Genomic DNA, 16299 nt, shown 5'->3' on the forward strand with positions numbered 1-16299 from the left:
TATTTCCACCACCGACTCAGCACTAGTCCACGTCTCTGTTAAAAACAGTACGTCCAGCTTCAGATCTTCAATCAGACCTCAAGCCTCCGCATAGTGCTTGACTAGTGACCGGCTGTTAATCAGTCCGCAGGTGAGGGACTTTTCCACAGTTCCCATAGTAGCCATCTGGTGAATAACTTTACAATCTGTCTTACCAACATAAATTACCTTAATGTTATGAGCTGGTGTTAATGTTATGAGCTGGTGTTGTGTGAACTAGGGAGGGAGTTTGAGTTGTATCGTATGGGGATCCCACTATTGTTTCCAGCTAGTGTTGGATGCTTTGGTGGTTACCTTATTGTTATCAGAGGCTGGTGGGTACTTTGTGGAATCCATAATTATTATCATCTTGTGTTCTGGTGAGCCTGTTCTTATTATTATTAGCAGGTATTATTTGCTCTGGGCATTCCCATAGTGTTAGCAGTTGGTGTAGGGTACTCTTTGTTGGTTTGCCTAATAGTGTCACCTTTTGTTGGGAAGCACCACAGTCCTTATTGCTTTCAGCCACTCTTGAGAACTTGGCTGTTCTCTTAGGGCCCGATTCACAGAATGAACTTAAGACTAAATCCTAAACTTACTACTATTTGGTATTCACAGAATGCACTTACTACTTTCGGGATTCACAGAGTGAACTTACTACTTTCGGGATTCACAGAATAAACTTACTACTTTCGGTATTCACAGAATAGATTTAAGACTACTAACTCTATGTCCGAAATCGGGGAGTAAATTCCAGCCCGGAGGCGGAGCTTCTGGCCCGGAGGCGGAGCTTCTGGCCTGGAGGCGGAGCTTACGGCCCAGAGGCGGAGCTTCCGGCCCGGAGGCAGGGCTTCCGGCCCGGAGTCGGAGCTTGCGGCCCGGAGTTGGAGATTTCAGCATGGCAAAAATCCCCACCTCCGAGCCGGAAGCTCCACCTCCAGGCCGTAAGCTCCGCCTCCGGGCCGTAAGCTCCGCCTCCGGGCCGTAAGCTCCGCCTCCGGGCCGTAAGCTCCGCCTCCGGGCCGGAATTTACTCCCCGATTTCGGACTTAGAGTTAGTAGTCTTAAATCCATTCTGTGAATACCGAAAGTAGTAAGTTTAGTCTGTGAATCCCGAAAGTAGTAAGTTCACTCTGTGAATCCCGAAAGTAGTAAGTGCATTCTGTGAATACCAAATAGTAGTAAGTTTAGGATTTAGTCTTAAGTTCATTCTGTGAATCGGCGCCAAGTCTTAAAGGATGTTATTGGGTGTGGTAGTGGTTACCTGGTTGCTCTTAGCTGGTGTTGGATGCTCTGGGGACTCTCTTAGTATCAGCTGATAGGTGCTCAGAAGATCCCGTTATTGTTAACAGTTGGTGTTGAGCGCTTTGATGGCTCCCATATTGTTATCTGCTGGTGTTGAGTGATCTAATGATTCCCTTATTAGCTGTTTCTGAGAGGTCTGTGAATTCTGTTATTGTAACCAGTTGGTATGCAAGGTTCGGTAGTTCCCTTATTGTTATCTGCTGGTGTAGGGAGGTATGAGGAGTTCCTTTTTATTGGCAGTCAGCGTATGGTGCTATTTGGATTCCAATAATGTTACCAGTCAGTGTTGCGGGCTTTGAGTTTTTTTAATTATGAGATGGTTTGGTTTTCTGAGTGTTGGTCTATTGATATTAGTTGGTGCTTAGTGAAGCTTTACATACCTGTATTAAACATAGTACTGGTGGGTGCGGTTCTGACTTTGCCCCTCATGGCTTGTACCCGTGCTCGGTACTGGCTAGATGGGATGAGTTCACTTAGTGTGTAAGAATTTGCAGATGCTTCAAGCTGAATCTCCTGGACATAAAAATATAAAACAACTTGAAAAGGAGTCAACATCAGAATAAATGGGCTGGGGATGAAGTAAATACATAAGAGTGAAAGGCAGGGAAATGAAATGTAACCAGAGAGAAAGAGGGGTACAGAAGGAGGTCATGGGGGTGGAGGAAGACGGAGAAGAAAATGCAGTTGTTATTCACAGTGTGAGATAAGTAAAAAGAGATCATGGTAAACAGGGATCTGGTGAATAAACAGAATGAGGCACACACACCTCGTCAATACATTTAGAAGATGGTGTGAGAAAGAGGACTGAAAGTGAGATAACAAGAGGATTTAGAAGAAATACATTGAGGCCACCCGGGAGATGAACCTCATTATACTGAAGTCTCTCCACACAACATGTAGGCAGCACTTCAAGTCAGCCAAAGTATAGTATTAACACCAATGAAGCCAGCAACAGAACACTTTTCAAGACAATCCAGAACTGCATCATCCCCACCTGTGTCTAATTCCCATGAAAAGTGTAGTGCCATCAACCTATTAGTGATCAAATACAGAAGATATAACAAAAGGCTACCAACACTAAGCCTGCTTCCTTTCTTGTATCCACCTTTTCCTATAGAACCCCGCATGGAAAACTCATCAGCATTCGTAACTCCCTCAAAGGTTTTTCTTATGAAAGTTATATGTTACGCTCGTTCTCATCAACGCTCTCTGTGGGAACGCTCTCTCACCACTTCTCACCATTGTGAATGCCTCCCTCACCCAAGGCATCTTTGCAGAAGAGGCAGGCCAGATCCACTCACTCCTAAAGAAACTGACTCAAGACTCTTATGAGCTTGCCAACTACTGGCCCATCACTCACCTACATTCATCAGCGAGACCATTGAAAAAGCAGTCTATGTTCAGTTCCAAGATCACATCATATCGAACCCTCTACTACCAGTCTGACTTCAGATCATGCTGTAGCACGGAGACCCCTACCTTACACTTCTTAGATGATGGCCTCTTGATCACAAATGAAAATAATCCCTGCCACCTGATTTTGCTCAACTTCTCATCTGCCTTTGACACAGTCAACCATCCCATCCTTGAGCACGACCTGGAGTCTTGAATGTGATTCGTTCACATGGGCACCCCCAGGCCCTAAAAGATGCCAATCACCTGTGGAATCCCCTTGGAATCCACATTGTCTCCTGTCATCTTCAACCTCTACATGGAGCCGCTTGATGCTCTATTCACCGATAAGTTTCAAGATTTAGCAATATGCCGATGATACCACAACTCCACTTGAAAGTCTCCTTTAATAAGACAATCAAAGCTTCAAACCCTGTCTGCACGTCATCTGTACCTGGATGTCCAGCACCTACCTGAAACTCAACCCAACAAAAACAGAGTTCCTGTTATTTGCCAAGAACAACAAACACAAAACATTACAAAACTTGGCTCAGTGATATGAACATTGACGGCTTTGAACCCCAACTTTTACCGAATGCCAAGTCATTTGGATTCACCTTCGCATTAACCTCACCCTCGAGGAACACATTATTCAAAATAAAAATAAAGATGGCTCGGTACCAGCCTTTTTTTTAAAAGATAGTCAGACTGTTTCTTTCAGAAAGCAACATCAAAACTGCTGTTCAAGCCCTCGTACTCTTTCATCTGTGCCCTGCTCCGTGGCCTTCCAGACCCCATAGGGAAGCCATCACCAGCCAATAGACAAGCTGCTGTTAAAATAAAAACATTCCAGAGTGCATCTCCCCGGCTTTCTGGAAGGGCATTGATTGGTAACAAGCAGTCGGTTTATATGCATTCACCCAACCAAAACCACTATTATAGAGCAGATATTCTGTCTGGCAAATTGAAAATGTTTGTTCCTGTAGCCCTGACATTTACTGGATCCGTGGAGTAGAGCCTATGGGGAGTAGCATGTAGGTTGTCATGTCAAAAGATGGACGTAGACAAATTAAAGGCAACCACCTGCTTAGGACACCATCAGCACAGCCTCCTATTCACACAAAATGTGGCCAGGAGAGTTAGAGGTAAAAAGACGTGCCCCTACACTACATTCAGCTGTTCCCAACCATTGCTCGCCCACTAGGCACTCTTCACTTTAGGTAAGTTTGCACTCGGGGCACACCACAGATTTGCAGATCCATGTAATCTGCTGGGCAATTTTGTAAAAAATATTGAACATCTACAGTCGTAGAAATTAGCTTAGTGGCAGGGTCTGAAAAAACATTCCCTCTGAGTGAGCACTTTCCTCTTTGTATGCTGTGACCAGACAGCATACCAGATGTAAAGGCTTCTGTCTTTGGTTTGGGAAGAGTTCATCCATAAGGGACTTTTGTATGAATTTGGCCAGAGAGGAAGAATGGTGGTTAATCATAAACCTGTAATTTATCACGCAAGTTTTAAAATGAAGCCTCTTGAAGAGCACGGCAGAGATTACGAAGTCACAGCTCTCACACCTACACTTACCACATCCCCATGGAAACAGGGCTGGATTGGAATATAAAATTAACCCTGTCCAAATATTCAAACCAATCCCCCACATTGCAGGAAGCGGTGTATAGAATCGTCTATGGGGAAAAATTATGTAATGGCAGCCCGTCCTCCCCTCAAGCCAGTCCCTTAGCCTGCAGCCCTCCGTAAAATTACCAGAGGGGCAAAATGGCAAGGCCAGCCCTTCTTCTGAACCATTTCCCTAATGACCAGTTAGTATTATTTTAAACCTGATAGTAAAGCTGGTTACTGCTTTTTAACTTAAGTTGCCTTTAAAGGTGATTTTTAATACTAGGGGTAATTTTAGTGAATACTGTTGTGCTCAGCCTTTTATTTTGGAACAAAGTATGTTTTGTTATGCTAAACTGTTTCTAGCCCAGGCTTGCAGAGCATATGCCCTCCAGTTCACTAACTTGACCAAAGTTGAGCCAATAGAAATTAGATATTCTTTTTTTAGCTCTTCTAACCAGCTTGAACAGGATAACAAGATTGGTAGAGAGCTCAAGCACTGCAGGAACTTCTATCCTCCTCTTACAAATACAGAACTTGAGTAATAGAGAGTTAGTATAGTGGATACAGACGCATCAGTGAATGGATTATCACTTTCTAGTCGATCTTAAACATTGAGTGGAAGACCATTAGTTGTGTTGGGTTTGTAGAGTATTTTATTATTCTTTCAGATTACACATACCTTTGTTTCCCCAGATGGCGCCTCATAGGTCAAGATATAGCCCGTTGGCACTGCCTTCGGTGGTGTCCAGGAGAGCACTGCACTTCGGGGGGATACTCGGCTGGCAGTCAGATCTCGGGGGGCATCAGCACCTGCAGGACGTCACAGAAAGCACTTGAACATGTTACAGGAGACATCTGCTAGCTTTCAGTAACCTTGTGTTCATTCTTCCAGGTTATAAATACTTGCACAGGGATACAGGCATGTCACCTAGGTGTGAACTATGAATGTACTTCACAGGAGGTAAGCAACCCTTTCTCCTTGTAATTATGTAAATGTAAATGTAAATGTACAGGAATTTATATAGCGCAAATCACCAAGCGGTTTCTAAGCGCTTGCTTAGGGAACCCGTCCTGGTATACCCCTGTGAGATAACCCCGGCAGGGTATCCGCAAGGTGAAAGCCAGGCATCCCGCCGCGAGGGGCCGTTGTGGAGATTAAGCAAGCTATTGCCCAGAGTCGCAGAGTGTGCACCCATGAATCGAGTAGGCACCGGAGCGAGAATTGTCGAGTCCATGGACATTTTAGGACTCAAGACCCCGCTGAGCCGGGAATTGAACCCTGGTCCCGGGCTGACCTCTGCTTCCAGGTCTGCCTCCTCTAACCAGTGAGCCACACTTCTCCATAAAACAGTATCCTTTATTATACATGAATACATATTCTCAATGATCTATGTAAAGACAGTAAGTTAAAGCTTGTATATCGTTTAAAAACCTCAAATTCAATATATTGTATCATGTACCTGCATAACTTAGAATTGTGCTGGATAAGAGGACAAAGCATCGCAGGAACTACTATAAAAATCAGGGCACACACATTATGATCTGAGGTTCAGTGTTTCCAGATCCTCTGGTTATAGGAATTGCTCTGTAGCTCAAGAAGATGGGCACGGTCTTGCCTAACTTCTTGAAAATAGGAATGGTGCCTACTTCTGTAGTAGAGAACATATATATTGTGATCCTCTGTGAGGAAATCCTAATGCTGCATTAAGATGGACACCTGTCATTAACTGTAGGCTGTGGAGGGAAGGACAAGTATTTACGGTAAGGTGAAATGTTGTCTTAGTTACGTATAATTCGGACATCTGGGACTGCATGGAAATTAGGCACGAGACCAAACCTAGTATGCTTCTCTGTCTAAACAACTCAGCTACCTCCCTCTCTTGACTTTCGGTCTCTCTACGCTAGCACACATTATTTTAACATATATCCAAAAAGTACTTAGCTGTGATTGGACTACGGCCTCATTTCATTGCCAGCCACTTGTTAATTAACTCCCTCCCGAAGTTACTTACGAGTTTAAGCAACACCGTTCTAACAGAGTCCATTGACCGATCCTCTCACTTAGCACTCAACTGATTCTCCTGAAATGTTCATTAAGTGTGCCAATTGGAATGTGAAGGGCAGAAACAATCCTATTAGAAGACACAAAATACTCACCCACTTCAAAGAACTCTAATCTAGTATCACCTGTATCCAAGAATCGGAAAATATTGGAAGAACTGGGTTGAGGAAGTAAAGCTGAAGGGGGGAAATGGAGTAGCAACCCTAATTCACAAAATCCTCAGCACAATAGCCTATCTCACAAAGCTGTCAAGTATTGCAGGTGAGTCAGAGCTGCCATCTCAGACAGTGGCATTTCATACAACCTGATTAACCTGTTTTCCCCTAGCACATTTGCGAACACTTCTGGAAAGAAACTTCCCAACCCCTTCTAAACCAAATCTCTAGTGCAAGCACTGCGCAATAATGCTATTGAACCATGCAACAATATCCATGTTCATGAGGCCTTTAACGTGGTATATATCCCCTTTGCCTCAACGTTCCCCTTTTTTTATAATACGAAACTGAAGTGTAGAAAATATCATTCACAGAATATGCTTATTCTTAGAGCAGAAGAAACTTGAAAGGTAGAACAAACTAAAGCAATCTTTGTTACAGATCAATTCTTTCCACAAATATTGTGCTAAATGCATTAGCATTTTATGTAGGTCATTATGTAGTTTATGAAGATTGTTTGGTAAGCTTAGAAAGCACTGGAACATTACATTGTTTGTATTCCTTTGATCATCTTAAAGCATGCATACTCAGTTGGCCGATTCTAAGTTTGTGCCATGATGGAAAACCTTAGAAACAAAGTAAAGCATTAAATAAAGCTCATTAGGAAATCTGAGCTGCATGCACTAAATTGTCTATGGCTATTTAGGCTGTCTATGGGAGAAAATCCAGTTTTGAACGCTCTGGTTCGATACTGTTACAACTCAAGTCTTCTGACTGGACTTACTGGTGGTGAAGGTGGCAATAGCAGGGGAGCTGTGGTTAGACCCCTTGGTGCTGTGGATCGTGGCCGTGTACTCTGTGTCAATATTCAGGCCTCTGAGTTGCAGCTCAGCTGTGTTGCCAGAAATGATTTTGGTGACTTCTGGGACTAAATAATACAAAATTGAAAAATAAGGTGAATTCCAACAAGTTTTCATATATGTTTAGACCCCTCTGGAATTAACATGGGGCCCGATTCACAGAATGAACTTAAGACTAAATCCTAAACTTACTACTATTTGGTATTCACAGAATGCACTTACTACTTTCGGGATTCACAGAGTGAACTTACTACTTTCGGGATTCACAGACTAAATTTACTACTTTCGGTATTCACAGAATGGATTTAAGACTACTAACTCTAAGTCCGAAATCGGGGAGTAAATTCCGGTCCGGAGGCGGAGCTTACGGCCCGGAGGCGGAGCTTACGGCCCGGAGGCGGAGCTCCAACTCCGGGCCGCAAGCTCCGACTCCGGGCCGGAAGCCCTGCCTCTGGGCCGGAAGCTCCGCCTCCGGGCCGGAATTTACTCCCCGATTTCGGACTTAGAGTTAGTAGTCTTAAATCTATTCTGTGAATACCGAAAGTAGTAAGTTTATTCTGTGAATCCCAAAAGTAGTAAGTTCACTCTGTGAATCCCGAAAGTAGTAAGTGCATTCTGTGAATACCAAATAGTAGTAAGTTTAGGATTTAGTCTTAAGTTCATTCTGTGAATCGGGCCCATGGTGAGGTAGCCCGGACCTAGCCATGGGCTGGAACAACAACACTATTTTCAGATATGCCTTCGGAGCCATGCAGTCCTTCCTCCATGTGCCTGTACTCATTTCACCTTAATACTTAACAATAGAGAGGCAAATTAAATTCTAGCTTTGTGAGCAAGGGCAGGATTGAGGGCTAGTGAGCTATCCTTGGAGCTTGGAAAGGACATGGTAAAAATATCATCACTCACCACTTCAAAAATATTATGGACAGAAATTTGGAAGGAAAGTATATATTGTTCACAGTATTTTAAATATCATTTACTATGATATTGTTTTTTTTGTGTATATATTTATGGTTTAATCCTAGTAAAGAATACCTGTTCTTTTGGGGTACCTGTACCTATTGTCAGAATGAGTGGTGAGTGCTTTTTAAAGTGTACTTTAATTAACGTTAACTGGTCAATATATATGTTTTTAATGGTTTACTTCTTTAATTATTTTGTAAATGTTTTAGTAATTTTATTTTCAGATTCTGGGGTTTATTGGGGGATTGAATAGTTTTTATTACTATAGACTTTCATTGACGTTATTTGATTATTGCTTTAATTTTGTAATCAGTAATTATTTATTTATATGTTTAATTATTCTGATAATAATAATTTTTAATATACTATTTGGGGATGTAAGGTGTGTAGGAATAAGGAGGTAGTGTTTTGGAAACTAATTTTTCTAATTGTTTTAAAAGTCTTAAAACATTTAAAAATATTTATTTTTTAACTTGTTTAATTACATCATAGATTTATATTATATTTTCCAATGAATGAGTGGGTGTTTAATTATTATTAATGTAAAAATGTACTTCTCTAACATATTTATGGTTTTTGTGTTTTATCATCATAGTGGTTTATATTATTTTCCTCAGGTATATGTGCTTTTTGAGGGCTTTAGGGAAATATTTTTTTTATCAAATGATTTAATAATTTGATATGTCATTTTACAATTGAAATATATTTGTTCATTTTACATATTTTATTTAATGGTCTATTAAAATTGGAATTTTTAAGTTATTGTGTCAATCATTCAGAAATAGTTTCATTCTTTGAGAATATGTTTTATAATGAATGTTAAATTGTATGATATTTTGTTTGTTTAAATTTTTATAATGTTTAAATTCAACTTATTCATAAAATGTTTATTTTAAAAATAGTATTTAAATATGTAGGTAAATAAGAGTTTTACATTTTACATTACGCTTAGTTGAAAATTTTTGTTTGTTAATTGATTTGATTATTTTGAGTATAATTTATGTTTGTCGACAGCAGTTACAATATTGACTATGCTTCCCAAATGTATTCACTTGCCCCAATATTAGTCGTTGTTGAGGAGTTAGAATAGGAAATCAATACTCCCCCACCCCGTCATGGTAGGCACTTTACTCAATGTTTGTTGGGTTGGTGTCAGAATAGTAAATATGATGCCTCCAACAAATTCACAAATGTTTGTTGTACTGAAATTAAATGGTAAATTATGTTATATATATGCACTGATCCCAATTTTTATTGACTGGAGTTTGAGTATTAAATCTAACCCTGGTCTCCCCCTCAGATATAGGCTCTTTCCCAAATGTTTCTTAGACTGGAGTAAGAATAATAAATGTAACAATTCAACACCCCCGTATCACAGGGTTATGTGATCCCCACCAAAATATTTGGATTTTATCCAACATTTGTTGGACTGGAGCAATATTTGTAAATATAAACCCCCTTTACACAATATATGCACTTTTCCAGTGGTGATTGGACTGGAGTTATAATATTAAATGTAGGCTCCCCAAACATATATTCAGTTTTGCCAATATGTGTTAGACTGGTGTTAAAATTATAAATCCTTCCTTCTCCCTGTATATTTACTAGCCCCATTGTTTTTTGGCCTGGAGTAAGAATAGAAAATGTGACTCCCCTCCCCAGTGTTTCTTGGATTGTAGTTAGAATAGTAAATCTGATCCTGCTAAACATATGCTTTTCTTATTGATGTTTCTTTAGACTTACAATAGTGTATTTGAAACGTTTTAATGATTGAATATTGTTGTTTCATGTATTTTTAATTGGCATTTGAATAGTAAATTGTACAATATCAATAATTATTTTTTAGCATTGCAAAAGATGCATGTCCATTTTGAGAAGGTAAATAGGTAGATGTGCTGTGCTATGGTTGATCAGTGATACTTGTTAACCTTTAGCAAAACTCAACATATCAATACAGATGCTCGACAAGAGGTTCTGCCATTCCTCAGCAAAAGATTAATTCTCGCCAAGTAAAATCTGTTATACATACTAATCGGCAATTAGTGCACAAAGGTTTAGGTACTTTTACTCACCATTGTGTGCGCTAAACGTGACTACATAGGTGTCAATGGTGGCAAGTGCTGGCCTCCACAACAGCAGTGCTGACGTTTCTGTAACGTTGATTGCTCTAAGATCTGTCGGCCCGTCAGGGACTGTAAGACAAGAGGGGATTCTTTACCGAGATCTGTCACTGTACAATCCCAATGACCACAGTGAAACATGTAAATATATACACAGAATTCTAGTGATACATTGTTGCATACTAAAGGCACATGGTCACATTACAACAGAAACTATGTTCCATGTTAACCACACTGAAACTTCCCATTCTCCATCTGCACAGGCAGTGACATTACTGGATTTATCATCCATCTGCACAGGAAGTTATATCATTGGTCTCCCACCAAACTGTCTTCACTTAATGGAGGCTGCAACAAGGATGCATATTGAATGCACCTACGGTGTGCCAACGGCGCCCAAACTCCTGGTCCTCCTTCCACCCACCTCTAACTACTCCACCATGACCCTTTGTGCCCTGTCGCAATTCCCAGTGCTGCCGCCACACCTTGTTGCCCAACATGAAGGTGCGTTCTCCTGTGTCACCTGCCATTTCACATGTACCCTATCACACCCACCTCCGCCCCCGAAGCACCTCGCACATGTAACACACTCGAACACACATGCCCGACCCCCACTCCCTGCCCTGCATACTCCTCAACATTCCACTCCCTGTCCTGCATACTCCTCAACATTTGCTCCCTCGTGAAATACGCCACTACAATTTGAGATCTGCTACACAACTGTTCACCAGACCTGCTCTTCCTGACTTTCTCATTGGGCCCCTTCATCGTTATTGTAATCCCCCTAGATACTAGATCACAAGACAGGGCAGGATAAACTGACCTGCAGGCAGAAGCCCTATCATTTTCAAAGAATCCATCCAATGCTTCACCATCTCAGAAAGCAACACCAGCAACATGAAACACTAGACGTTCAAACTCCTCATCACCCCCAACTACACCCTGAGCGGCACCCTTGTCTATCACCCTCAAAGACCACTCACCAACTTAGGCAGCACTATCACTGACTTTGTTACCCTCCTTGATCCTTGTCTCCAGTGCCTTCATTCTCCCCAGCGCCCTCAACTACTACCTGAAGACCTCACGGATCCCAACACAACCACGCTCCTCAACTCAGACTCACCCAGCGTGTGGAAGGCCCCACATACGCTATTGGTCAGCTACTGGCCTCCATCTTCACCAGCATCTGCAATATGACTGTATACAAACCCACAATGACCCTCTGGTCCGACCACACCCATCAACTTCAGCATACCCTTTGTACACCGCCCCAGAAACACAATCATAAAGTATTCATGACACAACTGTACGAGCTCGGAATCATTCTGGTTTTTCGAACTCCTACACCACTGGCCACGACACAACAACCTTCCTGAATCCATCTCCAACCTCAACCCCTGGATCACCACCTGCGCAGCTGCCATGACCCTTCTCAAAGCCAGTGGTGAGAGTCAGACTCTGCAAATGCAACTGCAAGCAACCTGAACGCAGAACTCAGAACGACACCAACAAGAGTCCATACAAATCCACCCTCAGCCGCTACCATCAGCAAATCAAAGTCATCACATACTCCGCGCTCAATGACCACATCAAAAGAAGCACCGACAGCGCCACGGATATCTTTGCAATAGTGAAAAACGGCACCTCTTTGGCACCAAGCTGCACCAGCATAACCCCCTCTCAGGATCTATGCACTCAGCTGACCCTATTCTTCAGAAATAAGATCACCAGCATCTATGAAAACTTTTACCCCAACTGGACCCTCCTGCCCAACACCCAGAGGCCACCCTGACCATCTGGGCCATCATCACCAGTCACAAAACTGCAACAATCATGCACTCCATATACTCTGGAGCACCTTCGGACCCCTGCCCTCACCACATCTTCATGGGACTAGATCCCATCAGCACAGCCATCACCCTCATTGTGAACAACTCAATCATCTTAGCCACCCATCTGGATGCCTGGAAACACCCCACAGTACTCCACCTCCTCAAGAAACCCTCAGCAGTCCAAAAGATGCTAGCCATCTACCAGCCTATCTCCTTGCGAAAATCATGGAAAAGATCATAAAGAAATGCCTAGCTACCCACCTCACTGTCAACCACCTCCTCCACACCACTCAATTAAGATTCAGGCTCAACACACAGTATAGAGACCACCCTCATTGCCATCACTAAAGGCATCCGGATGATCACGGACAGAGGTAACACCGTGGCCCTCATCTTACTAGATATTTCTGCAGCCGTTAACATTGTCTCCCACCCCATCCTTATCCAACAACTGCATGAAGCAGGCTTCTAAGGTCCTGCACTTTGCTGGTTTTGCTCCTTCTAGAAAGGCTGCACCCAGTCAGTCAGCCTGGCCCCAGTCATCTTGTATGGCGTCCCTCTCATCTGCAGAGTTCCAGATGGATCCACACTCTTTTTAAAAAAAAAAATTTCTTTATTAGCTTTTTTATTCAAATACTTTTATGCATTCACAAGAGCAGTAATCAAATTGGTAAAGTAATAGCTTATCGCATTTTGTTGTTATTACGCAGTTATGCAAAATACATCTATGTTATGTTTCCATGTTCGCACTTCATGTGTTTTGTATTGATGCACTTCGTAACCACTGCATGTTATGCTCCTTATATAGGTGACCCTCTGGGAGTCACAAGTATTCCCATGTTTTACAGACATATGAATCAGACAATACAAAAACCATAAATACCGAACTTTTGTGAACAGTTTAACAGCGTATCGTCCAGTGGGTCTACCTGTCATACATTATGTAGGATCTGATCTCAAATCTGGGGGGAAGCTTACATATCTCTGAGTGAAGGATCATTGTGGTTCTATGGCAGGAGTAGGGGCACAACATTCAAGTTGACGCCCCCACCCAACATGCCTCACATAGTCCATGCAGTGCCTCAGGGAGTGATTGCTTACTCTGGGTTGCATCCACACTATCATCCGAGTTTACATAATTTCTACTATCCCAGGCTCTCAGGACTCCAGTTTACAGTCCTGCCAGCAGGCGGCGATGAACCCTTCAAGTGTCCTCTATCAATAATGTCCTCTCCTCTGCTTTGGCCCAAATGTCAACGTTTCGTACCCATGCCGCCACTGTAGGGCTCATAGCCGCCATCCATGTCAGCACTATTTGTCTTCAATCTAGGACCAGGGCCAGGTCGACAAATCTTGATCCCATCTTTATCTAGTATTGGGGTAACTTTCATAGATTCACATGCCTGAATCATCCCCCGTCGCCGAGGTGGGAGTCCCACGGTATATAAATAAGCAGTGCCAAAAGTAAATTACAGTAGTAGGCCCTATGAGAAGGCCTGAGGCCTAGATTGTAGTAGCCTATCTACCTCATTATACTAAAAAGACCAAAGTCTTTGCTCCAACCAATCAGCTCACTGCACCCTCTAGAACCCTCTCTGCATAGCCAGTTCTCCTCAGATTTTCACTGCAAATCTTGTGGAAGTGGAGTCTCCCCGAGTCTTGACTTTTCTTCAAAGCTTCAGGATGTCTGACAAGAAGGCTTTATTTAGACCTTGTTGAACATGCGAGAAGAAAAGGGTCCATGTTGATGACCAACATAAGGACTGCATTTATTGCCTCTACCCAAAACATGAGGTTACAAATTGTAAGATCTGCCGCACCTTCCCTTCTAAAACCTTAAGGGATAGGGAGGCCAGAGTCCTTTTGTGGCTAAAATCCTCTTCTACGGATGATGAAGACAGAGCCTCTACCTCCAGTAAGAGAGCGAGGTCTCAAGAGGATAATTCAAGTGAGGGGAGAAAGCATTCTAAAACCTCCCACTCCACTTCAGGCTCTTCACAGAGATCCCCACATACTATCTCTGGAGCCTCAGCCACCAAAGATTCGTGAAAGGAAACCGTGAGTAAGAGCTCTTCTGTCTCCTCACCTGTTACTACCATCTCTACTTCGACTTCTTCATCTATGGCTATGATCTCCACCACAGCCATCACTTCTCCTATTCTGTCTACAAAAGAACCCTCGTCGACGACAGCCTCGACGACAAAGAAGCAAGCACCCGTCGACGGAGTCATTTACGCTGCCGTCGACGACCGTCTCGTCGACGAAGAAGCATCCATCGACGATGAGCCCATCGACGATGAGCCCATCGACGGCAGCCCCGTCGACGTCGAGCCCGTCGACGATCGTCCCGTCGACGGAGGCTCCGTTGCCGTCGAGTCCATCGACGACGGCCCCATCGAGTCCATCGACGGCGATTCCATCAACGGCGATTCCTTTGTCGTCGACCTCGTCGACGATGGTCCTATCGTCGACGACTGTGTCACTACAGCTAGCAAAATCACCATTGTCACTGGTGCCATCAAGACCAATGGATCCTACTTCAATTAAGCCTTTCATTACAAAACAGGCTTTCTCTACCCCACTCTCTTCAAAAACCTTCCAGCTGGTATCATACCAGAGGCAACAAGGATCTTATATCTCACCGCTCATGCCTTCTCATCTGCTAGAATCTTACGCTGATGATGAAGAAGAGGATTTTAAGGATGACGACAATGAGGGAGTTTTGGAGTGGCTCACCATCCATCTGAACTCAATATTAAGTGCCAGGATGATGACGAAGATGATACATATTCAGGACATTATTATCAGGAGGACATTGTAGTGCCTCATCATACGGAATACCGAAGGCGATCTCAGGTTTCAGAGGTCAGTCACTTATCGCCAAACCTTATTCAGGATTTACAGGCTATGCTCGCGGATTATAAACAACGTTTTCCGTCGCAACCAGCTCAACCTGCTGTCCCGATTCCTCCACCTCAAGTTCCACCGCCTACTCCAGTCATGGAAACTCCACAACCTGGTTTGCCTACACAGACCCCGGACCTTCGGATGAAGAAGTAGAGGAAGGAGAGTTACCTAACATACCTCCATCGGGTGACTACATTATTCCTATGCCGTCTCCACCAACTCCACAACCTTCAGACTCGCCACCTGAAGATATAGGTGGATTCCATAATCTTATGCAGCGCGCTGCAAATAGATTTCAGCTTCCAGTGACGGTGGAGCAAGCAGGCTGTTTTCTTCATGATTTTAAAGCGGAAACTAGGAAGGTGTCTAGAGCCGTTCCTATTATAGATTACATCTGGCAAGAGGGCATCAGGTGATGAAAAATCCTGCTTCTGTGCCTGCCGTGTTACCACGAATTGACAAAAAATATCGTGCCCCACTCAGTAGTCTTTCATGCCTCATTGGTCATCCCCGGCCGGATTCGGTCATTTCACAGGCCGCGCAACAAAGGTCGAAGAACCCAGCCACCCCCATTACTACACCACCAGATAAGGAGGGACGGCGTTTGGACCTTATTGGTAAAAAATTCACCCTTATGGCTGCAGCATCCATCAGAGCAGCAAATTCTTTGGCGATTTTAGGGCGCTATGATCGTCAAATGTGGTCCGACATGGCTGGGCTCATAGATCTGGAGAACAGAAGACAAGAGGCTCGCAAGATTCTAATGAAACAGCTGTTCCGCAGCTGCAGAAACTATTGACTGCGCATTAGACATTGCGAACACGAATTTTAGACAGCTGGCTGGAGCTGCTGTTTTGAGATGTCAGGTCTGGCTAAAGGCCTTTTGGCCCGAGGTTCAATTGAAAATACTGGACATGGCATATGATGTAGAGTCTTTAGGAACAGCCGAGTCCGTTTTTGTTCATTAGTGGACGTTGGGGCTCTGAATCTGGCTGGACCTTCCATTCCTCTTTCCTGGAGTGGTAATCTGAGCCTTAGGATCAACACTTGATCCGTCTTCACCCCT

At 43.2% G+C, this 16299-nt stretch overlaps 1 protein-coding gene across 11 annotated transcripts in view; it reads right to left on the bottom strand.

Moving 5' to 3' along the window:
• Nucleotides 1-16299, bottom strand: part of TNXB (tenascin XB) — a 775055-nt gene that overhangs the window by 103616 nt on the left and 655140 nt on the right. For all 11 annotated transcript variants that reach the window (XM_078645877.1, XM_078645868.1, XM_078645870.1 and 8 more), the window contains 4 exons: nucleotides 10447-10566; nucleotides 7336-7479; nucleotides 5014-5144; nucleotides 1703-1835 (listed from right to left, as the gene is read on the bottom strand). In XM_078645877.1, coding sequence (XP_078502003.1) covers nucleotides 1703-1835; nucleotides 5014-5144; nucleotides 7336-7479; nucleotides 10447-10566 — 528 coding nt within the window. The remainder of the gene's footprint in view (nucleotides 1-1702; nucleotides 1836-5013; nucleotides 5145-7335; nucleotides 7480-10446; nucleotides 10567-16299) is intronic.

The sequence above is a fragment of the Lissotriton helveticus genome, chromosome 5_1 (assembly GCF_964261635.1).
Source record: "Lissotriton helveticus chromosome 5_1, aLisHel1.1, whole genome shotgun sequence".
Taxonomy (NCBI): Eukaryota; Metazoa; Chordata; class Amphibia; order Caudata; family Salamandridae; genus Lissotriton; species Lissotriton helveticus.